The 24077-nt window shown below is 48.2% G+C and overlaps 1 protein-coding gene across 1 annotated transcript in view; it reads right to left on the bottom strand.

The window, feature by feature from the left end:
- LOC147661177 (palladin-like) overlaps positions 1-24077 on the bottom strand; it is a 347061-nt gene that overhangs the window by 34535 nt on the left and 288449 nt on the right. Inside the window, exon 5 of the mRNA XM_086951261.1 lies at positions 6598-6651. Within this exon, the coding sequence (XP_086807387.1) occupies positions 6598-6651 (54 nt within the window). The remainder of the gene's footprint in view (positions 1-6597; positions 6652-24077) is intronic.

Here is a 24077-nt window from a genome sequence, read left to right as displayed (position 1 = left end):
TATACATAGCAGAAAATGAGCAATGTACATACAGTAAAACAGTATTAGCAGCATTGCTATAAAACAATGGCATACCAGGCCAACAGTCCTGGGGGGGCGTGGTTTGGGCGCCGATCGGGATGGCGGTGTGAGCCTGAAGCTCCGCGCCTGATCCCGCAACTTATCCTGTGACTCGCCCTACAAGCACCGGTCGGGGTGCGGAATTTATGCCAGCAGCGTCCTGGAGGTGGGGAGCCGAGAATAAGAGCCAGCGGGGGGCCTGAGGACGGTGCAGAAGGCCGAGATCGGGTGGAGAACGGCCTGGGCCAGGCGAGCTAAGATGGCGGCGGCTCGGACCCACAGCAGCTGAGCGGAAAAGACAGGAGCAGCGGCCCGCAGCAGGACTGCAGTGACGGCGGAGGCCGGCTAGGAGCGGGCAGCATGAGATCCCGGCAGTGCGGATTACCGTGGCAGCGGGAGCGACGGTGAGAGCGCAGTGCCACCTTTACTCTTGGCGGACAGGACGCCCATCCCCCATCATTGCCGTAGCGGCTGTTTGTGCACGGCCCCGCAGTTGAGGGGGGCCCTTCACACACCGCGACCCTCACACGAGCGGACCCTCGACATGGTGCCACCTATGCGAGCAGGGTGTGAAGCGGTGTGAGAGGTGGACTTGCACCTGATGTCGGGGCTGCCCACATTGACTGGGCAGGAGCGCTGAGAGGGGGAGAAAGTCCTCCTTAGTTGGTTGTTTGCCGCTGCAGGTGATCCTAAAAAGGGCCTGCGGTGCTCGGGATAGGGCTCTGACGGTTGGCCCAAACTTGAATAGCCTGGCGATTCCTGGTGGCGCACTGGCACAGCGGTGGAGAGGCGACTCGTCGGAGTGAGTGTATGAGGTGCCGGGCAGAGGAGGGGTGGCGCCTTGGTGTAGGCTGCAACCTGGTGCTCTTGAACTCTGCCGGTTGATCCGGCCCCACGCAGTAAGTCTCCCTACGAACTAGAAAAGAGCCCCTTACGACCCCCTTGTGAGGTTGAGAAGTGACCACACTGGGAGATACCTGTCGGGCTACGGGGAGGCTTGAGAAGCAGATGGGTGAGCTGGAGTGTAAAGGACTGCCATTTTGAACCAGGCGAAGGTGCGCCGGACCAGTAGGCAATTGAATTCCTGGAAGGGGAGCGGCTGCAGGGGAGTGGAAGTCACCATCGCTGTAAAGTGAGCAGATACCGGGGCCCGTTGCTCGTCTAGCGGCTGGAGGCGGGGACAGGAACCCTCCGGGGGCCAAGCAATAGACGGTGCGCGCTGAGCCCAAGATGGCGGCTAAGGGAGGCGACCTACCAGGGCAGCAGAGGACAGACCTGACACGCGATCTAGAAGCGAGTGGTGGGTCACAGGCTGCCCCGGACACTGATGCACAGGAACAGCGGCTGAACAAACGACTGGATGGAATACTGGAGGCCATAGCTGCGACCAAGGAGTCACTGCACCACGATATCGCGCAGGTCGCCACGGGATTGGGCCTACTCAAAGCGGACCATGCCAAACTCTCAGATAGGGTGAAGGACTCTGAACAGCTGCTGCAGGAGCTCAAACCAGCGGTGGTGACCGCGGAACATAAACTATCTGATATCCTGGGACGCTTGTCGACGCTGGAAAAACAAGTGGAGGATTCCGAAAGTCGCAATAGACGGAATAACGTGAGGGTCGTGGGCCTGCCGGAGAAAGTTGAGGGGGAAGATGCAGTGGCCTACATGGAGACCTGGTTTAAGACAGTAGTGGCCCCGGAGGGCCTCTCGCCCTTCTTTTCCCTGGAGAGGGCGCACAGGGTCCCAGCCCGCCCACCCATGCTGGGTAGCCCACCCAGACCAATGGTAGTCAGACTGTTACACTTTAAGGACCGAGACCTGCTGATCCGGAGGGCGCATTCGGAAGGGCCCCTTCCAGGTGGACAATAGCTCAGTTACAGTTTTCCCGGACTACACCCAGGAGGTCCAGAAGAACAGAGCGTCCTTTTTAGCCGTCAAAAGGGAACTGAGAGAAGAGGGCATCCAATACTCCTTGCTTTTTCCGGCTAGGCTAAGAGTGATCCTGGATGGTAAGACCCAATTCTTTCAGACCCCTAACGAAGTGTGGTCATGGCTCGAACTGTACCGTGCTGGCATAGACCGCCAGAACAGGGGGGAGAGAGAGCGTCCGAAATCTGTCCCTATCCGAAAATCGCAACGCATCCGCAAGAAAAACAGACTCAAAAGAGCGATGCGGGATGATCAGCTGGCAGCGGACAGAAAGGGAGCCCGAAGACGACAGCAGGAAATCGGGAGGTGACGTCTCAGAAGTGGACAGCTCTGTTGGTCCAAAGGTCACCCCACAGACGGCGGATGGACTGTTTAACGAATGATAGCTGGGGTGAGGACTCTGTTGGCTGGCCCTGTGGGACTAGCTTGCCTTGGAGATTGGCGTAATGACAGGTACTGTGTTGCAAAAGCAGTAAGGGATCGTGGGCGCGGGGCGGGTGCCTGGCTTGCCCCTGGTCGGCCCTGAAATACCCTCTCGTTGCCCTTTAGGCTTTCTGTAGTGGCGACTACAGAATAGTAAAATGTGTGCTGTGTTACAGGTTTGGATGGGGGCTGATGTTATGTTATTAGGTCCTGTTCTGGGGTGTGGGGTTGGGGAAGTTTTCATGGGTGTTTTGAGTGGGGGGTCATGCTGCTCTGATATGGGTGTTCAACGGACATTGTGGAACTGGAGGGGAGTTTACTGCTATGGGGACGTTACCTAATTTGAAATGTGTTACATGGAATGTCCGCGGACTTCGAACGACGTCTAGAAGGTATAAGGTACATGCCTATTTGGTGAGGCGTGGTGTCCAAATTGCAATGTTGCAAGAGACTCATCTAACTAAACAAGAATGTACAGCATTACAGAAACAATGGCATGGGCAGGTGTTTGGCACCACGTACTCTGCATTTGCGAGGGGGGTGCTGATTTGGGTAAGAGCGGGGGTCCCGTTCGAGGTCGCGAACCAGCTTGTGGATCCTGAAGGACGGTATGTAGCAGTGGAAGGGAGACTGTACGGCAGGGATGTGGTCTTATGCAGTTTGTATGCTCCCAACACTGATCAGGCCCGCTTCTTTGATGGCCTCACTGGTTCGCTCGCACACTTCCTGGCGGGTCCCACCATTATAGGAGGGGACTTCAACTCAATCGCTGATGTGGCGCTCGACGGGTTGCATCCACCATTAGCTGACTCCCCGGTCCGCAGACTGGCCACACACAGGAGGGATTGGCGAGAGAGGTGGGGCCTGGTAGATATATGGAGAACGCAGCATCCGGAGGTTAGGGACTACTCCTTTTACTCGGCTCTTCATGCATTACATGTCAGGATAGACTCAATACTGTGTGTTGGGCCGCTGGCCACACTGATCACACACACGGAGTACTTAGCTAGAACCATCTCTGATCACAACCCCTTATTAATGAGGATGTAATGGCAGCAGGCGAGGTCGGCAGTCCCCACATGGAGGCTGCGGCCTGACACGCTGGAGGACTTGGTGTTGGACACCCTGGTCAGGCCAAACAGGAAGGAGGACTGGCGGTACAGGACTTTGAGCTATATTACCTGGCGGCACAACTGCAGGTATTGACCCAAAGCATTGCTAGAGAATTTAGAGGCCCGGACCAATCGAGGGGGACAGGTATCCAGCGGCATGTCTTATCGTATATCATAATGCAGCAGAAGCTAGAGTTAGGAGCCCTCACCATGGAGGAAAGGACGCTTCAGTTGTGTTGGCAGAGGAGTCTGAAACGGGCGAAGGTGGCCCGGCCGTACGCTCCGGAGATACCTCTTGGAATGCTGACGGCGCTTCCACACGGGGGTGATTGGTCCCAGTTGTTAGAATGGGAGGAGCTGGGACTACAGATGGTGGGGGACCTCTATATAGATGGGGAGCTGGCTCCCTTCAGGGAACTGCAAGATCAGTTTGGTCTCCCGGAGGGGCACTATCTCCTGCATGCGGCGGTGGTTGCAGCGATTCAAAAACATTGGAAGGGTGGGCTGGTAGAACCGGATGTGACCATGGCCTGTCAGTATGTGGTGATGGCTGGGGGCACATTTAAAGCAGTGACCTGCCTCCAGTCCCGAATGCTGAACGAGGGTCTGGAGCCGTTGCATACACTGAAATTGAAATGGGAGGAGAGCATAGGCAAGCCCATACCAGATACAGTCTGGGGTCACATATTGAAACAGACGTGGAAGGGTAGCAGGAACGCCCGCTTCCAACAGGTACACTTCTTCATAGTGCACAGAGCCTATCTGACCCCGGGGAAACTCAGGCGACACTTTCACGTGCAAGGTGCGGCCTGCCCGAGGTGTCTGGCACCGGAGGTCGAGCTGGATCACATGCTGTGGGGGTGCCTGAAGCTGGGGGATTATTGGCCGGAGGTGGGAGAGCTACTGAATGTAGTTACCGATCGGGAGGTGGAATTTGATATGGTGGCGTGCTTGCTGCTCTGGTTCCCCCACACAGCGAAGACAAAAGTCACGAGTAAGTTTATTGACCTGGGACTTATACTGGCCCAGAGAGAGATTACTTGGCACTGGAAATCCAGAGAGGGCCCATCAGTGCGGAGATGGACGAATGAGTTGTTGAAGTGGGCCAGCTGTGAGAGTGTGATCAGAATGCGGCAGGCGACTAGAACGGACAATGAGAAGAGCTTAGAGATGGCGAGGGCCTGGGAAGTGGTAGTGCAGGCGTTGCAAGACTACCTGATTGAGGACGAAGAATAGGCACATTCTGAGGGAGGAGTTCTGTGGAGATAGGAAGATAGATTGCACACGCCCGACTAGTGGTGAACCCTTCTTTCACGATTGACATTTATAGCCCGTATCAGCAGCAAGTTGGGAGGGTGGGGTGGTCGTAGGGGTGTTACTAGGGTACCGTGGGGCCATTAGGAGGAGTGCCTGAAGCGAGTGTTCGGGGGTTGTGGACACGGGACATGAGGTACTAGGCTGCATATTGGGAATAGTAGTGAGTTACGGCCGGCAGTCTTTAGAGCTAGCCACTGAAGTACGACACAGACCGGGCCCCGCTGCAGTGCGCACTGTTGCTACTAGGGTTGCCCACACAGGGGACTTCACTGCATTGGTCAGCGGCTAGTGGGGGAGGGGGAGTTTGAGGTAAAAAGCAGATACTAGATTGTGTTGTCACCCAGTCATCTCTGTGAGATATCCACCATGACGGATTGCAGGAAAGAACCGGTACGCCGCCCAGCCTCCGGGATGTGGGCTAAATGGCTGTGTACAATCTTAACGGCAATGGATGTGTTATGCAATGCCATGAGTGTAATGGTTGACCCGTCTCGATGTCGCGCATGTAATTCTGCAATAAAAACTAATTTTTTAATTTTTTTTTAAAAAATACCAGCCCGACAGTCGTTCAACATTTTCATAATACTTTCTGAGATTTATAAAATATATGTCACAATTCATTGTGCCCCATGAATGTACAGCTGCACGAAGAAATGAGCCCACACATTTACAGGTCACTTTATCAGATAGTGTTGTAAATAGTGATAGTCCTGGATACAGTGCCACGGATTCCTAAGTCTTATAAAAGGGACTAACATATTTTAGAGTAACTATTATAAAAATCACAGAAGAAGAGAAAGTGTAACATTATCGGATTGGAAAAACCATTGCAAGGGCAGGCTCTAGAGTCAAGCCTGCACTGATACCCAAGAGGGAAGCAGAGTGAATATTTAATATCTGCTCTGAAGCAAAATAGCAGGGTACGTACCCAATTCCCAGTGGTATTCCACACACAGCCAGTGGGAGAGGTCTCAGGATTTAGATGCAAGCAGCGTGCAACTGTTCGTTTCGATATCTCACCTCTCAGCCTATCTGCTTGCATCTGCCCCAGTAATACAGCCTACATCTGCTATCTGCCAGAGACATCGTGGAATGCTGAGTCTGAGAAAACGTGAGTTAAACCAATCGCCTTCAAATGATTTTTTAACATAGGCTAACCATGGGATAGATGAACCCTTATCACAAGCCAGGCAGTCCCTTGCGAGTGATATTTCCTACGTCATAATAAATTAAGCTTGATGAAATGTAGACACTAAAATAAGTTAGACCCAACTCCTTATGGCAGATGTAGTGTGAAGTAGATAAAGGAGCAGCCAAAAACGTTCCTACAAAATCGGTTTCCTGCCCTTTGTAGGGTATATAGTCGGTGGTACCCCAACTCTATGAAGCTGTGAGATTTTGGAGGCTGTTAGGACTATGTACAATGTTCCAAGACAAAAAACTACTAAGTGAATGAGGTGTGACTCACTATGTACAATTAGCAGCAATCAACGCTGCTGAGGTGTCGCACACATGATATCCGAGGATACAGCTATCAACGATCAGATAAAAAAATAAGAACCCATATGACAAGCTAACTAGAGCCATCAGCTATACAAAAATACGAGTATCCCTGCCATCAAGAACATTTGAACTGCTCAACTGTGGTTGGGAGCATGTTCACAACAGGCACTCCACCTGAGCTAGATTTCTTTTATCACAAAAAGCCAATATCATGGTGGTTAAAAGCTACGTTTTGATGTGTAAGTCTTACCTTAGTAAACACGGGGCCAATGCCTGTTGAATGGCCTGCAGATGGACCCTGTACCTGTAGAAAAGCCAACATGCGTTTATTAGCTTCTTAAAGATTTGCAACTTAGGTATGCTCAGATTTCTTTTGATTGCAAATCTAGGTCACTTGACAGGCTCAAACATTCTTTAATGGGGACAGTGTTGATTAAAATAAACCAGAACTTTCCACAAAATTCAGCTATTTTACCATCAATATCCCTAGATATATATTGAGAGCACCTTCCTTACAATTTGGAATAAATTTAATAAATTGTCAGCATTCCATTTTTTGACATTGACCACGGAGAGTAGCCTAATTTTTCACACTTCAGGTTATTATTGTATTATCAATTTGTAAGGTATAAAAAACATGAAAAGAAGGGTTCCTCAAACATTTTCAGTGTCATATACTGTAGACTACACTAAAAATTGCTTACAATATAATGTCGTTATTTGATGTTAACAATAACTGATAAGTCTGATACATGTCTATTGGCAAGCTCTTTCGATGCTCTTTACCCCTATTTACACGAACAGAGTTTATTTTTCAGTGTTACGAATTCGGGGCAAGGGCCCACATCTTATGACATACCACCCATAAAGTTATTACTAGTATGCTATGTCTTTCAATGTTATGTTATGTTACAGTACATTTGCCTGGCATTTTCTGTAATTAGCGGGATGTCATAGTACTGTACATAAGAACTTCATCAAGTAATGTGCAAACTGCTTTATGTGTTAGTCCGGCCCTTTGATATGTGAGTTTCACTGAGGGGGTGAAGTAAGTAATCAGTCAAAATTTCACTTCAAATGAACAAAAATCAATCCACACCATAACATTTTTTTATTCAAAACCGCAAAAATATTTTAAATAAAGACATACTTTACTAGAGTCTAAACACTTAAAGAACGAAACAAATAAACATCAAGTTAATTGCATTTAATGAATGAACCGGTTAAGTGTTTGGTAATACTCCTAGATTTTCCGAATAGTTGAATTCCCATTAAAATACAATCTTGTTTAACATTTTTGCACTGTCAGTATAGCTGACAAGTCTAGCACTGGAGCACGCTGTTTTCAACTTTCCTCTCTTGTTTGTTGTACAGTGTATGTATTGCACTTACTGCTAGGAGTGGAGTAGAGGTGTATGAATCCCTTCATTTAAAGTCTGCCGGATAACAATGAACACTATACATTCTCTGGAAGACCTTCTGGAAACTTCTACATGAACTAAACCTATTTTAAGAATTAGCAAAGCAGTGTAACCTTAAACTGCCTGGAGTGTGCATACGTAAAACAACACATTAAATCACTATGGGAGATTTCAAAAATATCTAGACAAAATATGTTATATTTAAAGTTGTTGTCATGAACTGGAAATGAAGTACTTACCACAAATTCAGGTCTGTTCCTATCTAGGCTGTGACTGTATTCGGCCTTCCTTTTCAGTTGAGGGTTTTGTGATTTTACCACTAAACTGGAAGAGTATTTTGCAATCACTTGCACATTTATTCATTTCCTTCCACACACCCCTAACTTAAGTGATCTTTAGTCGGTGTCATCATTATTACATCAACGTCTAATTAGGTTCCTGGAGCTCACTCTCAACTAAATGTATGCACGTCAGCCTCACAGATTCTGACTGGGTACAATGTAGCAATTGAATAACAAGTATTGGTACAGTTAAGAGGTTTCGACTTTGGAATCTCCTGGCTTTGCAAATGGTTTTTAGCCAAACTGCCATGCATCCTGGATGCTGGGCGACATGGCCAAAGATTTAAACAAAAGCCTTTGACGAGCATAGTTTTGAAGGTGCGAGCAACACGTATGTCGGTACATACAAAATGATGAGGCTGCTTTTTTTTTCTTTGTAGTTACCGATCTGAGTTGGATCGGTAACTAAAAATAAAAAACACACATGAAAGCATGTTTTAAAGCAGATTGTGGCAAAGCAACGAGATTGGGAGGATGCAACGAGGCTGGGGAGCTTAGGCAACAAGAAGGGTGTGGGTATCGGAGGCAGCACGGACGGCAGGGCAGGAAGCACAAGAATGGGCACGAGTTGGGCAGAAGCAAAATGGACAGCGCGGGCGGGAGAAAAGCAAACGGGTGAGAGAGAGCAATACGGATCTGGCAGTAGGAAACACATGGTCAAACGAGAAGTGGAGGGGATGAGAGATACACAAGGGAGACAACTGGAAAACGCATACAAGACAAATTTTGGGGTCCTCAGTACCAAACACATTTTGAATGTTATTACCCATTTCCTACTAATTCAGTCCCAAATGATGCCAAACAATACTAAATTATATGTGAAACTTTAATAGGGTCACACAAAAATAGATGAAATAGGTCTTACTCCAGAACCATTTGATCCTTACAAAGTTAGTGGTTAGAAAGACACAGTCTGAGCTAGGAAGTGTTACACCTGGTATCCTTAGGGGGGTCTTCCCCTATACTTTTTGTCTTTTGCCTCCACTTTTTGCTGTGTCTTTTTGTTGGCCTTAGGACTCTGAGCACCTTTCCACTTCTAACCAGTGGTAAAGTACATGTGCTTCGCCCCTATATATGGTGACATTGGTATATACCAGATTGACATATTTAGTTTACTTATAAGTCCCTTGTAAAGTGGTATACCATATACCTAGGGCTGTAATCTAAATGCTACTATTGGGCCAGCAGCACTGATTATGCCACCCACTCAAGTAGCCTTTCAAACCTGTCTCAGGCCTGCCATTCCAAGCTTACTGCCTCTTCGACTTGGCATTTAACACCACTTGCCATGCCTTAAACTCCAATTTTATTACAGATAGGTCACCCATAAGGTAGGCCCTAAGTAGCTCTAAGGGCAGGGTGCTGTGTAAGTAAAAGATAGGATATGTACTTTTAAGTGTTACATGACCTGACAGTGACAAACAGCTAAAGCCGGTCTTCCCTACTGTGAGGCCTACTCCTGCTATAGGCTAACACTGGGAATTCCTTTAAACCCTTTTAAGCTGTAATTCCAGATTAGAAAGGAGTAACTAAATCCTGTTTCATATCTTTGGAATAGTAATGATGAATCTTCTTTAGTAGTAGAGTTGGATTTGACATTACTATTTTAGAAATGCCACTTTTAAAAATAAGTACTTTCTCTGCTCTCAACTTAGCTCTGTGCCTGCAGCCTGTCTCTGATACACATCTGAGTGACCGCTACACTTTGTACATTCTCTCAAGACAGCCACAAACACACGAAGGGTGGGTGTGACAGAGAACACATCTACATTTATCTTCATTCTGATAATCTTCCTGGGCAGGAAGGGGGAGTGGGAGCTACCACTTATATCTGTATGGACAGTGTCCTGTGTCCCACACAAATGGCTCATTACCCCCCTCAGATAGCCGGCAGACAGACAGGGTTGGCATGAAAGGGAACCTGTGCACTTCAAGGAGCTGCTTTGAAGTCACCCTCCACTTTAAAGGTACATTTGGGTATATGTACTGGGGCCCTGACTTTAACACTACATACCTTGGAAGAACTCTGCAGGAGTAAAGACTGCTGTGCTGTAAGGATTTCCACTTTGCCTGGACAACTGTTTTGAGGAACAGTTTCTCTGCTTTGCTGAGCTTCCCTGCTGCCTGCTGATCTCTGTCCTCCTGAGGACAAGGACTGGGCCCATCTCACTTTAACCTAGGGTGACTCCAAGGGCTTGCTGGCTTGCTTCCTGTTTTCTGAAATCTCAGGGACGCAAAATACTTCCTGTAATTCTGATGGTGCTGCTGGACTCTGTACCATCTGTGAGTCCTACCCTAGCCTGAGGTGCCTCTTCCCGTTCTGGGCCTCAGAAATGGGTTCTGTAGCTGTTTTGCTACAAAACGGATGCATCGTCACCTTTGCGCCGGTCGAAAACGGAGGCATCTTCCTTCGACGCTGACACAGAAGCTGTTCGACGACAGCGGTTCTACAGCCTGTGTGGCCCAACAACAACACTTGGTGAGGCTCGACAACGATGCACTGCCTGCATCTCAATGGATTTCGACGACGACGCAGCGACTCAACTACGTGGAAAAGATCGACACATCGTGTCCTCAGCATCGACACTTTGCTCCATCAAAGGTACTTTTTCAGTGTGACCTGTGGGAGTCTCGTAGGCAATCCATCGCAGTTGTCCTGAGTTTTGGATTTACCTCGGCCCCTTGCGACCTCAAGTAACCTTTTAGTTCTATTGACTTCAAAGCACTGTATTTGCATTTATTCTTTAAAAATCCATATCTTGACTTTTAGTTATTGGAGTTCTGTTGTTTTGGTCTTGGTTTATTCAGATACATATTCTCTATTTTACTAAACCTGTGTGGAGTCTTTTTGCGTTGTTTTCATTGTGTTACTGTGTGTGTGTCTGTGTGTGTGTGTTGCAAACATACTTTACAAATTACCTCTTAAGTTAAACCTGCCTGCTCTGTGCCAAGCTACCAGAGGGCGAGCACAGGTTAAATTAAAATGCACATGTAGTTTACCCTGACTGCGATGGTGGGCTGTTCTTGGAATTGGATGCAAACCTATGCCAAATACAGACCTAATTTCTAACAGGGATACCCAGAGAGGCACTGAGATTTAGAGAGGGAAAAAGAATAGACAGAAGTCAAAGACAGAAAATTCACATTCTCAGAGGCCCCTTTGAAAGTGGGGCCACTGGGCAATAGCCCACTTTGCCCAAGCCTTAAAACGTCTCTGCGAACACCAGAACTGAAACAAGTTCAGGAGTAGGCTCATTGATGGCAGGGCTGCAGCAGACCAGAATGCCAGTTTGACCTGCCCTGCCCCTGTTCCAGTCCTGAAGTCCAAACGTTTGCCCTAGACAATAAGAAAGCCTCCTATTACTCTGAGCTCGGAGTCGAGTTCTATTGAGTTTTGACTCGAGAGTGAAAAGAAAACAAGGATAAAATTATAGCATCTCAATTTCACTATCAAAATAATGATGTTTTCTAATAAAAAGCATTATTTATACAAGCTACATATATAGAACGTTATTGGTTTGCTATTATCATCTTATTACTCATTTGATAACAGAAGGACGAATTCTTGAGCTGGCAATGGTAAAATTTAAACTTGTGACCTACAGGTTGCTCACAGATCTAAGTAACTAATGCTTAATCTATTGTCCTCTTTTAAAATATGCATTTTGAATTTTACTTCCTCAATAAAACAAAATAAATAAGCGAAAAAAGTATATGCAATTGATAAATTTATGTCTGTTTGGTGACTAGACAGGCTTCTCCATGTGTGAGCACATACAATATTAAACAGACACAGGGGAACATGCATGTCGTGTACATCAGCCCCAGGAACACACAGGACGCGATGTCGATATGCAGGCACTCTTTATTGGCTTATCTGCACAGCTGTATGATCCCTGACCTCTCGCCTCGAGGTCCTCCCTGGAATGTCCTTGTCCCTTCCTGTCCCCTCCCCTAAACCGGTATAGGTGTCCGGTGTCCCTTGGCCTCTGCCCTTTGCCCAGGGTCCTAGTGACCCTGGCCTGGGCATGACATCTCCCCCCTTGTTGCAAAACAAAACATTTTGCCTGATGCTGCCTGTGGTCATAGAGAGAGAGAGAGAGAGAGAGAGAGAGAGATATGGTGAGAAAAGTCTCCACAGGCCTCCGTCTCTCTACATCTCCTCAATCAGTCTTTTGGGCTTCTTGCTTTCTCTTCTTGGTCATTGGACTCTGATGTCAGTTTGTGCTGCTTGTGTGTCTTCCTTCAGCCCATGTGTCGGCAACTCATCTGCTTTTATTTTCAGTTCTCTGAAGTGCAAACTATTTAGAGTGATGTGGTATTGTCCTGCTGACGCAGTAATCATTGGCCCCTTCACATCTGTCACTGTTCAGTGTCTGTGGCGAGCCCCGTGCTGCGAATATGTCATCCAGAACTGGCAGAGTTGCGTTTGCCGAGGTTGATGCTACTTGTCTCACTATTGGGAATCTGGAGAACTCATCTATTATTACCAACAGGTAATTTCCTGTCTCCAGAGGCCCATAGAAATCAGCTGCCAGTTCTGTCCACACTGCCTGTGAAAGTTTGGACATTTGCAGTGGCTCTGGCTTTGATGGGGGCCCTGTTATTTGGCAGATGTGACAGTGCATCACAGTTTGTTCTACCATGTTGTCTAGTCCCGGGAACCACTCTTTTTTTGAAGCATTTTTTTTCGTTGCTACAATCCCTTAATGTGACTCATGTGCTAGTTCTACTGTCCTTCTCCTCAGTGTTCGGGGCATTACTATCCGGGTGCCTCTCATCACTATTCCATTCTCACTTTCTGAGAGCTCATCACTGATCTTTTTCAACGCCAACAGCTCTTCTTTTATCACTCCTTCTTCCCAGCTGCTGTTGTTTACGTGCCTCCACCTTTGCTGTTTTGTCACTTTCATTATAGCTTGCATGGTGAGGTCTTGCTTTGTCTCCTGTTCTAGCTCTTCCATTGTTATGGTTTCCGGTGTGTTGTGTTTGAGTGCAAAATTTAGGTATTCCTCTGCCATGGTTGTCGCTTGCGACGCTTGTGGCAGGGGTTGCCTTGATACGTAGTCAGTCGGATTATGCTCCTTCCCTGGTGTGTGTATTATTTTGAAATTGTAGTCCATTAGCCGTATCCCCCATCTCTCTATCCTGGGTGGTGTTTTTGCATTTGGATTTCCATATATTGTTATCAGTGCTTGGTGATCTGTTATTATTGTGAACGGTTTTCCGTAGATGATATGTGAGAGTGTTCAGATGCCCATACTACCGCCAAGCTCTCTTTTTCCGGCTGGGAGTATCCTTTTACTACGTCCGATAGGCTCTTGCTTCCGTATGCTACTACGTGTCTTGGGGAGTTTTTTCCTGGTTGGTGTTGTGCCAATATTGCTCCTAGTCCCACTGGGCTGGCATCCACCGTCAGTTCAGTGCACAGCCTTGGGTCAAAATATGCTAGGTGGTCTACTGCCGTCACAGCATGTCTGATCTCTTCAAAGGCTTTGCTGCAATCTTTCGGTCCATGTGAAGCTTTGGCCTTGTTTTGTCAATTCTCTTAGTGGTGCGCTTACAGTGGCAAAGTCTTAAATATATCTTGCACAGTAGCTGGCAAGGCCGAGGAATGACCTCACTTCTGCCACATCGCTTGGTTCTTTCGCTCTTTCTAGTGTCTTTACTTTGCTGCGATCGGGCCGCATTCCTTTCTTGGAGAAGATGTGGCCAGAAAATACTAATTTGTCCCGCTCCAGCTCACATTTCTCTTCATTTAGTGTCGGACCCGCCTGCTCTAGGTGAGAGCATACATCTCTCAATGCTTTGTCGTGCTCCTCGTTCGACTTTCCAAACACCAGAATGTCATCGCTGTAGTTTAAGCTATTTTTCACTGGCCTTATTATCTGTCGTATTGTTTCCTGAAATATCTGTAGCGGACGATATTCCAAAACTCAAACGTTTATACCTGAAGAGACCGAGCTGTGTAGAGAACATCATGATGTATCGAGACTGAGGATCTAGTTGTAGCTGGTGGTATCCCTTGCATAAATCTAATTTGGAGAAAAGTCTTGTGCCTGTTAGGCAGCTGATCATATCATCAAGATGAGGTCCAGGATGCCTCTCATGTTCGATTGCTTTGTTTGGTATACTCATGTCGACACATATTCTTATTTTTGACGTGTCTTTCTTTGGTACGGCCACGATCGGTGACATCCACGGCTTTGGTCCTTCTGCTGGTTCTATTATGTCTTGCTTGAGGAGTGCTTTAAGCTCTTCCTCTACTTGTGGCTGCAGGTGTATTGGCACTCTCCGATGGTGTTGCGCTATTGGCCTCACTGTTTCATCAATGTGTAGTGTTATTTGCCGCCCATTCAACTTTCCTAGGCCCTGCAGTAACTTGGGATATTCCTTCAGGATGCTTCTTTTCTCTGATATATTGTACGTCAATTCAATTAATTTCCAGTAGACCCATCATCTGAGCTGTGATGTTGTTCAACAGGCATGGTGCTGGGATGTCACCCTTCAACACGTGAATCTCTTCTTTTGTCTTCTGGTCTTTGTATGCCAGTTCTTCCGTGAATTTTCCCATGTTTGTTACTGGTTTCCGGGACCCCCAGGTGAATACTTCAACTCGGGACGGCCTCAACGTTGGCTTTATCTTCATCTTTTCGTATTCCGACACACACATGATATTACATTTTGCACCGCTGTCCAGGACAAACTTTGCTTTGTGTGATCCTACACCTATGGTCACAGACTCTGTCTTTTTCATTTTGTTTTTGTCTACAAGACATATTCTTTCTCCTTTGTCACCCTCATCAGCTGATTCTGTAGTGACATCCGACATGAGATAGAGTTGTTCAGTCTTTTCCTCTTCCTCTTCTTCACCTGACTCTATTGATAAGCTCCTTGTTCCTGTCATAACATGTCTGACGTGCCTGTTTGTTGACATTCGTGGTCTTCCCGTTCTTCCTCTGTCATTCCTGAAATGCATTCCTTGACACACACTGGCATAGTGGTTTCTCCCATTGCATTTCCTGTACGTCTGGCCAAATGCAGGGCACGGGCCTCGATGTGGAAATTCAAGTCCACACCGGTAGCATGTTACTTCCGGTTGTTTCTTTGCTGTCTGTTCATTTCTGTCTTTTTTCCAGCCGCTCGTGCGGTTGTTGTTTGTCATGCGGTGTGCTTGTTCCACTCGTCTTTCTTTTCCTCGCACCATTTCCTTTGCGTGTGCTGTCGCTCTTGCCTCCGCTCTTGCTAATGATAGGATATTATCTAGTGATGTTGGTTCCTTTAGAATCCTTGCACGGAACTCCATGTCACGGCAGCCCTCAATGATAAGCAGTCTGATTGCTTGTTCATTATCAAACTTGTCGAACTCACAGTGTGTTACGAGCTTTCGCAATCTTGTTGCAAAATTATCTAATGTTTCATCCGGTTGTTGAAACGCAATCGTGAAGGTGTATCGCTCGCAGTCGACATTTCTCTGCGGGTCAAATTTGTCTGTTAGGCACTTCTTTAGTTTGTCATAGCTAGCAGTCTCTTCTTTTGGCAGTGTCACTAATAGGTCTTCAACTTCATCACCTACTAAGGTTAGGAATAAGCCTAGTTGTTTTGGTTCAGTCAAATCAGTGGCTTCCATGTATCTCTCGAAGCATCTGACCCATTTCTCCCATCGAGTTCCTACTTGTGGCTCAGACAAGTTGAATGGTAGTGGTCTCCTATACTGTGCACTTTGTCTTTCTGTTTTTGTATCTGCCATCCTTTCCTTTTATTGGTTCCCTTTGTCTTGCCTTGTGCTTGTTTTATTTCTTCTGTGCTCTCCCTGGCACTCTTTTATTAATTCTTGTTTTATCCTTTCTTTAGTTCTTTATTGTGTCTTTTCTTAGCACTTTCTGCTCCTATTTCTTTGTTTTTGGCTTTGCCTGTGCTTCTTTTTATATCTGGTGCTCTATTTAGCACTTTCCATTATCACTGTATATTTTCTTTGCCTTTGTCTGTGCTTATTTCTTTTCTGGTGCTCAAATCGTCACTTTCCTCGTTTTATTCATGTTTTCCTGGTTTCAAAATGGCTGCGGCGCTGTTCTGTCTTCTCATTGGTCAGTTTGCCTCACTTCAAAATGGCCACCGGTAGTCTCTTGAGACTTCTCGACCAATCGGAGCACTGCCTGACTTCAAAATGGCCGCCCGATTTTCCTTTGCGTTGATTGGCTCTGGCCACCTGACTTCAAAATGGTCGACGCTCTTCTCGCGAGATTTCGCGCTTTCTTCTATTCAATGCGCGCGCGCGCTCCACTTTCAGTCTGCTTACCGGGTGTGCTATCCAATTGGATAGAGAAAAAGAAGGTACCCTGCCTTGATATTTATAGAGGTCCCAGCTAGAGGATCCAATCGTGATAGAAGAGGGGGGGTGAATAGACCAGAGGCTGAGGCTGCACAGGACAAAACCAGGTCAATCCACACAGACTCAAAATTATGTTGAAAAAAAATATATTTTTTATTTTTCTCTTTTTAAATATATTATTCGAAACTTTCAAAAGACAAACATGTATACATTAGATAATCAGTGATAATTTTGCAAGGCACATAGATGAGATTCTTTCGGGGCTATTCAATTGGGCCCAGAGGGCCATCATTTTTTTGGGCAACGCCAACTGCGCCCTCTCTACGGAGTTCTCTCCTCATCAAGGTGGACCCCAAGCTGGGCGATCTCGCCTCGACGGAGGCAGGGGCGGTGGCCCAAGGGGGATTGTTCGGTGACCCGTTCATTAAGGAGCTCGGAAAATTCGTAGCTACCTTTACTTCCCTAGATTGTGCTCAGTCAAACATCAAGAAGGTTTTCGCACCTCGTGTTTTTGACAAGGCCGGACGAGGCAGGGGCCGCTCGTTCGGTCGGGGCACCAGCTCGGATAGAGGACAAGGCTCCGGACGCGGCCAGTATCAGGACAAGGCCAGATTCAAGAATTTCTACCCCACAAGAGGGCAGAGGTTTGGAGGATGTGGCGGTCAACGAGGCCAACAGCAAGGCGGTGGTCGAGGTGAGTGTGCTGCCTTCCGCGAGCTTGCGAGTGGGAGGGCGGCTGGCGCAGTTCTTTCCAGCATGGGCCTCCCTTACCAGCGATGCTTGGGTGCTGCAGACGGTGCAGGGCTTCCAATTGGAGTTCCATGGCCGTCCATGTCAGCTACAACGTCCTCGCCCCATTACCTTTTCCCAGCGCGATGCAGCTTTGGTGGGCGAAGAGGTCGCGGCCCTCCTCCAAAAAGGGGCGATTTGTTGCGCTTGCGAACACCCCTCAGGTTTCATCAGCAATCTCTTCTTGGTAGACAAGGTCGATGGGGGCAGACGCCCTGTGATAAATTTAAAGGAGTTCAACGAGTGGCTGGTGTATCGCCATTTCAAAATGGAGGGGATACATCTCTTGCGGGATGTTTTACGTCCGTCCGATTGGATGGTCAGGCTCGACTTAAAGGACGCCTACTTAGCGGTTCCGATCTTCCCTCCACACCGGCGTTTCCTCCAGTTCAGGTGGGACGATCAGGTCTATGAGTTCACCACTCTACCTTTCGGGCTCTCCTCGGCGCCATGGTGCTTCACAAAAGTGTTGCGTCCGGCGGTGGAGGCCTTGAGTGCCCAAGGTGTCAGGATGATAGTATACCTGGACGACATGCTGCTCATGGACCAATGCCCCAGGAGGCTACAGTCTCAGTTGCAGTCAGCGGTCAACCTTTTGCAAGGCTTAGGGTTCGTGATCAACGAGAAAAAGTCTCTTCTGGTTCCCGCGCAGTGCGCGACCTTTCTCGGCTTCAACATAGACTCGGTGTCTTCCACCTTGAGTCTGCCGACCAGGAAGATGTCGAGGATCAGACACGAGTTGCGCCAAACTTTGGCGAAGCAGTTGATTTCCTTGCGTCACCTAGCGAGGTTAGTGGGCCTGTTGTCGTCTTCGATCCAGGCTATCTTCCCAGGCCCCCTCCATTATTGCACCATGCAACGCTTGAAGGCGTACCATCGCCGGAGGGGACTGACGTACTCTCAGTTGATTCCTTTATCGGACGATGTGAGGGACGAGATGAGGTGGTGGCTCACGCACATGGAAGACTGGAATGGCCGTGCGATATTCGGTTCGGCTCCCGACATTGTGATAGAGTCGGACGCCAGTCGCTCAGGCTGGGGTGCCAGATGCAGAGATTTCTCCACGGGCGGCGCCTGGTCCGCTTTCGAGCAGTCCTTGCATATCAACTGCTTGGAGTTGCTGGCGGGCTCCTTCGCAGTGCAATGTTGGACCAAGGACAGAGTGCAATCTTGCGTCCTTCTCAGGATGGACAACGTGTCGGCGGTCTATTACATCAACCATCTAGGTGGCACCAGGTCCAGAATGTTGGCGGACCTCGCCAGGGACTTTTGGCACTTTTGCCTGGACCATCAGGTGTCGGTTACGGCAGAATATTTGCCGGGACGCCAGAACGAGGTGGCCGATTGGCACTCGAGGAATGTCATGGACGCCAGCGTCTGGAAGCTGGATCCTCTTCTGTTTGCCAGGCTCTCGGACTGTTGGGGTCCGTTCTCGGTGGATCTCTTTGCGTCCCGCATGGACCACCAACTCCCGAGATATTTCAGCTGGCGCCCCGACCCTCTGGCAGAGGCGACCGATGCGTTCCTCCAGGACTGGTCGGGCGTGCAGGGCTATGCTTTCCCACCGTTCTCGATGATAACGCGCGTGTCGGCGTTGCTGCGCCGTCAGTTAGCGAAGGTGGTGATGATCACTCCGTGGTGGAGATCGCAAGTTTGGTTTCCGGTTCTACTGGAACTTTCCTGGGATTCTCCAATCCTACTCCCCCAGTCTCCTCACATTCTGCTGAATCCAGAAGGAGCTCCCCACAGGTTAGTCCAGGAGGGCTCATTGCGCCTGATGGCGTGGAGGCTCTCAGGCGTCGCTGGACGCTGCCTGGCCTTTCGAGAACAGCAGAGGACTTGCTTTCCAAGGCTTGGGCTGACAGCACGACCAAACGCTACCGATCAGCATGGCATAGGTGGAGCCGTTGGTGTGTGCGACGGGGTTTTTATCCCGTGGGGGCAACTGTAGTACATGTCCTGAATTTTTTGGCCGACCTGGCTCACCAAGGTCTGGCTTATCGACCGATCAATACTTTCAGGTCGGTGATCTTGGCGGGACATGACCTGGTTCAGGGTTCCCCGGTTGGTGAACACCCTTTTGTTTGCAGGCTCTTGAGAGGTATATGGCTTTCCTTGCCGCCGGAGCCTCGGAATTCCGCCCTGTGGGATGTGAACAGGGTGCTGAATTTGTTCCTTTCCTGGCAACCGAACAGGTTCTTATCTCGTAAAGAGTTGACGGCTAAATTAGCCATGTTGTTGTGCCTTGTGTCATGCAGGCGAGTCTCGGATGTGCGAGCGCTGGCTATCACGGCCAGGGTTTTTTCTCCAGAGGGAGTTTCTTTTTCCGTCAGCAGGCGGACCAAGACCCTTACTCGGGTTATTTCCTACCCGGCCTTTCAAGACTCCCCTAAACTGTGTGTGGTGCAGTGCCTCCGTGCTTATGAAGAAATGACTGAGGATACTCGCCCTCCGGGTGAGCGGCAGCCACTTATTGCCCTACGAAAACCGTATAAGGCAGTTACTTCGCCAACGATCGCCCGGTGGGTGCGTTGGGTGATGCAGGAGGCGGGGATTGATACCAAGCAATTTAGGGCTCACTCAGCGCGAGGAGCTATGGCCTCTAAAGCTTTTGCCCTTGGGGCTCGACTGGAGGATTTGATGAGAGCGGCTGATTGGTCCTCGGACTCCACGTTCAAGAGGTTCTATTTCAAGCCAGTTATCGATGTGGCTCGGTTGGTGGTCGATAAGCTTTGAACTGGCATAATCCAAAGCCTCCGGTCCTGACATAGAATGAGAATTTGCCTAGCCTTGGTGCTGGTAAGTTCCAATTCTATTAAGGACTCGGAGGCGAGGATTATCCCACCCAGTGACTTCTTTGAAGTGGACCCTCCCCGTATGCATAGTAAGTAAGGCGTTTATGTTACTTTAACGGATGTACGGCTATTGCTCTGCGATGTGATGCTCTTCCTTTTTACTGCTGTCCTTCTGTTGGAAGGGATGGATCTGATGGTGTGTTCTATTGCAGGTGCGGAAAATTCAAAACAGGATGCGTGATTGGACTAGAGTTGAAGCTTCGCGCGAAGAAAGAGGAGGAGGCAAGAACAGCGGAGCATGATGGGAGCCACCGGTGCATGGACACTGTGATAGGACTCATGTTTGACTTTGTTTTTTTACCGAATGTTCATGGGAAAAGTAGTTTGTGATATATTTTTTCTTGCTGCTGTAGAGAATAAAGCGATGAAAGAATGGCATAATCCTCGCCTCCGAGTCCTTAATAGAATTTGAACTTACCAGCACCAAGGCTAGGCAAATTCTCATTCCTTTGAAAAATGCAACAAAAATCATTTTTCAAGTGCATTGTGGTGCATATTTACCTTTTGTGGGGGTGCATCAGGGTGGCTTTTTGGCACCCTTGCCCCCTTGAAATTTCATTCACAATTTGTGAGTACCTATTTGCGCATGCAATCCCATTCATTCCTATATGGCCCATAGGAATGAATGGGAAGCCATTCCTTCATCGTGAATGGGAAGCTATTCCTTCATCGCGAATCGCAATTTGCGATTTGCTATTAAGGAATATGTAGGAATCACTTTTTTTGTATAAAACCTACAATCATAGGTAATTGCGACTCCCTAATAGCGATTCCTTAATAATCGCTATTAAGGACTCTCAATTCCCAAGTTTGAAGCATGTGCCCCACAGACTATACAAAACGCTCATTTACCTCATGTTATGTTATGTTATAGGTTGTTTTGTAGCGCGCTCTGCTACTGGGGAGTATCCTGGCGCGTTGCGGAGGTGACCAAACATAACACAGAGAGACAGCCTAGACCTAACAAGCAAACAGATGGGTCTTGAGATCCTTCTTAAACTTGGATAGACACTGGGCGGTACGCAAATGAAGAGGGAGAGCATTCCAAGCCTTCGCAGTTACCACAGAAATAGATTGGCCGCCCAGCCTAGCCCGCTTATAGCGGGGAAGAGTCAGTTTGGCCAGCGAGGCTTGAGGTTCCGTGACAATTGTAAGTGGTGTTTTCGACTCGCACGAATATGATCGAGTCTGGTATCTATGAACCGCAAATGACGAGTTTAGTAAGTGTGCGCAGTTTCGCTGTGCTAACTTAAACCGTTCGTTTGTTATGTGGGTTTTTCATCTGTACCCACGGGTTCCATCTTAGATACGGCATCCATTTTGTCTCTTGCCCTCAAGTAGCCAGCGAACGGACGCTGTCCGCTTCGCGACCCTGGGACTCCCAAGATATTTGCGGAAGACACATGTTCTTTGAAAGTGTCTTTATGACGAGGGGGTTGCTGCTGTAAGGCAGATGGCGCCGCTTGAGGCTCATCTTGCCGCACGGGCTTATTGTCTCAGCCGTGCATTTCATTAGGCACGTCCCTTTGATGCCTGTATCTCGTGCTTCCCGATACCTCCCCTTTTACACCCTTTCCGATCTCCCCACTGTCTCCGTCTTCCTCTGCACCTGTCTTTGTTCCTATTTCGATCTACTTTACTGCTGATTGGAATTTGCTAATGGTGGGAAGATGGGTTTTTACAGTTGGGAACCGCCAAATGTTTCCGCACTTATGTTCCGGACCTTGTGTGTTTCAAAGCGACCAAAGCGACCCCTCTGGGAGCTAAATGTGGGAACCGGGTTGTAAACTTTTGTGTTCAATGTTATCCTATGGGTAAAAACTGTATAAAAGGAGCGATCCACAGAACCAATTTGAAGCAGTCTCCCCGAACTACACTCGATGTACTTCCTGTGACTTCTGTGTTCCCTGCAGCAAATAAACCTTGAATCTTTGACGCCGAAGGAAGTGTCCCGTGTCTCTGTGACTTGTACGCCGGAGCAGGTTACCCACGAAGGTTTCAGGTGTTGTGCCCTGGCACCGCTGGGTCCAAAAGAACCCAGTCCTTCAGTTGGCGCCCAACGTGGGGCTGCATCAGTGGTACCGGTCCAAGCCCGACGATCGTGAGGAACTTCGTGTGAAATCTCCGAGGGAAGGTGCACCCCGCTTCATCGATCCTGTTGTCGAAATAAGTGGCCCGAAGACTTTTCCCGCGAAGATTCCCGCCTCCTGACGGCTGCGACGGACTGCTGCCCTGACTGTAGACCTGTTTTGGCGCCTGGCGTAGACCTTGGTATAGCGAGACGATTGACGGGCCTTCCTGAGGACGCCATCGATCTTTGAGTTAAGTATTTGTGGGTCGCTCCCAGAGTTCTTGGTTGTTGACACTTTAGCGAGTGTTTTTGTTGTACACGCTGTGTGAGTGTTTTTGTCGGTGACACTTTGCTAGCGTACTTTGTTGTTGTATTGTTTGACGACTGCAGCCGCCAAAAACCGAGGGTTTTGTTCTTTGCTGGGACTTGGTAAATCCCGTAACCCTTGAAGTTTGTGAAACTCGGCTAGTGTGCGAGATGCCTGGTCGCAGTACTTTGTTCAGTTGTTTTAGACCTTGTGGTGCGGATTCCCTGCTGGAGGACTCATGTCCGATACCTCCGGTTGGAACTCCTACTTATGACCTATATAGCAAACATGGGCTAGGCCCGATTGCTTTTAACGATTATTGGATTAAATATACAAAGAAAGACGGCGACCTTCGTTGGCCACCTCACGGTAGCTTCGAAGCGTCGATCTTAGATAATTTGGAAATAAAGTTGTTCGAACGTAAATCAAGGCCGGCCATGTTTGATGCCTTTCGGTTGTGGCGCAAAGAAGCCCGACAGAAAGAAATCAGACAGAATAAACGTAGTCAGCGAGATAATGTTGCTACCATAGTGAAGAAAGCTGAGCAGTTCCAGCGTGATAAGGAGGATAAGGATAAGGAAGTGTTTGAGAGGCTACAGCGTATGACCATAGATAAATGCTATCCCGCTTTGCCTACGGAGTCGGATAAGAAGGAAGAGGCAGTTGAGGATCCTTTAATGTCCTATCTTATGAAGTCGCCACCTCCATACGTACAGGGTACCGCAGCTCCTGTGGTCCCTGCCGTACCTGTTCTTCCACCTATTGTTCCTCCACCAGTTCCTCAACCTGCACCCGTTCTTCCGACTGTTCCTGCTCCTTTGTCTGTTTCTATTCCTACTGCTCCTCCGCTTCCACATACTCCTGCTCCCGCTACTGCTCCTGTGTTGTTAACCCCTGTTGTTGCTACTGTTTCTACTCCTTCTCTTGTTAGTCCTGTGTCTTACTCTTCTCCCTCTACTCGTAATCGTAATTCTCCCCTTGCGACAAACTTCTTTCAGTCGCTCGGACCTGTTTTTGGGTCTGCTGGTTCTGATGGTCCTCAGAGACGTAGTCAGCTTCCTGGTAACAGAGAACGCGTTGCGCTATACAACATGGCGATGGGTTGGATGGTAAACCCTCTTAGAAATCCACCTCGTGTTGTCCTCGAAACGTTTACTCAATTCAACATACCAACTCAGAGATATGTGTTTGACGAAATGTGCAAGTTCCTTCATGATCAGATAGTGGCCAATGCGCCTGACGAGGTGCTGACCGCCCTGTCTGAACTTCGGCTTCAGTTCGCAACTGGACTGATAGTAGACACTAATGTTCGACGTGCTATTGAGCGGTTGCTATCTCTTCGTCCCGCTCCTATTCCTCATGCATTGTTCGTTGAGGACATTGAAAAGCAAGACGAGTCTGGCCAATATCCTATGCGTGAAGTTCCGCCAGTTTGGATACCAGCTGATACTAATGCTAATCCTCAGGTAGTAGCGCATTTTGAGAGAGTGTGGATACACCTCCCATGGAAACGATCGGAAGTGCTTCAGGTGAAACAATCTTTGCCCGATCCTCGTAAAAATCCTACTGGGTATTATAAGGAATTATCGCAGCTTGTAGATGCTACGGTGATGA

Source organism: Lissotriton vulgaris, unplaced genomic scaffold (genome assembly GCF_964263255.1).
Source record: "Lissotriton vulgaris unplaced genomic scaffold, aLisVul1.2 SCAFFOLD_1053, whole genome shotgun sequence".
NCBI classification, from domain to species: domain Eukaryota; kingdom Metazoa; phylum Chordata; class Amphibia; order Caudata; family Salamandridae; genus Lissotriton; species Lissotriton vulgaris.
This window is presented reverse-complemented; position numbering and strand designations above follow the sequence as displayed.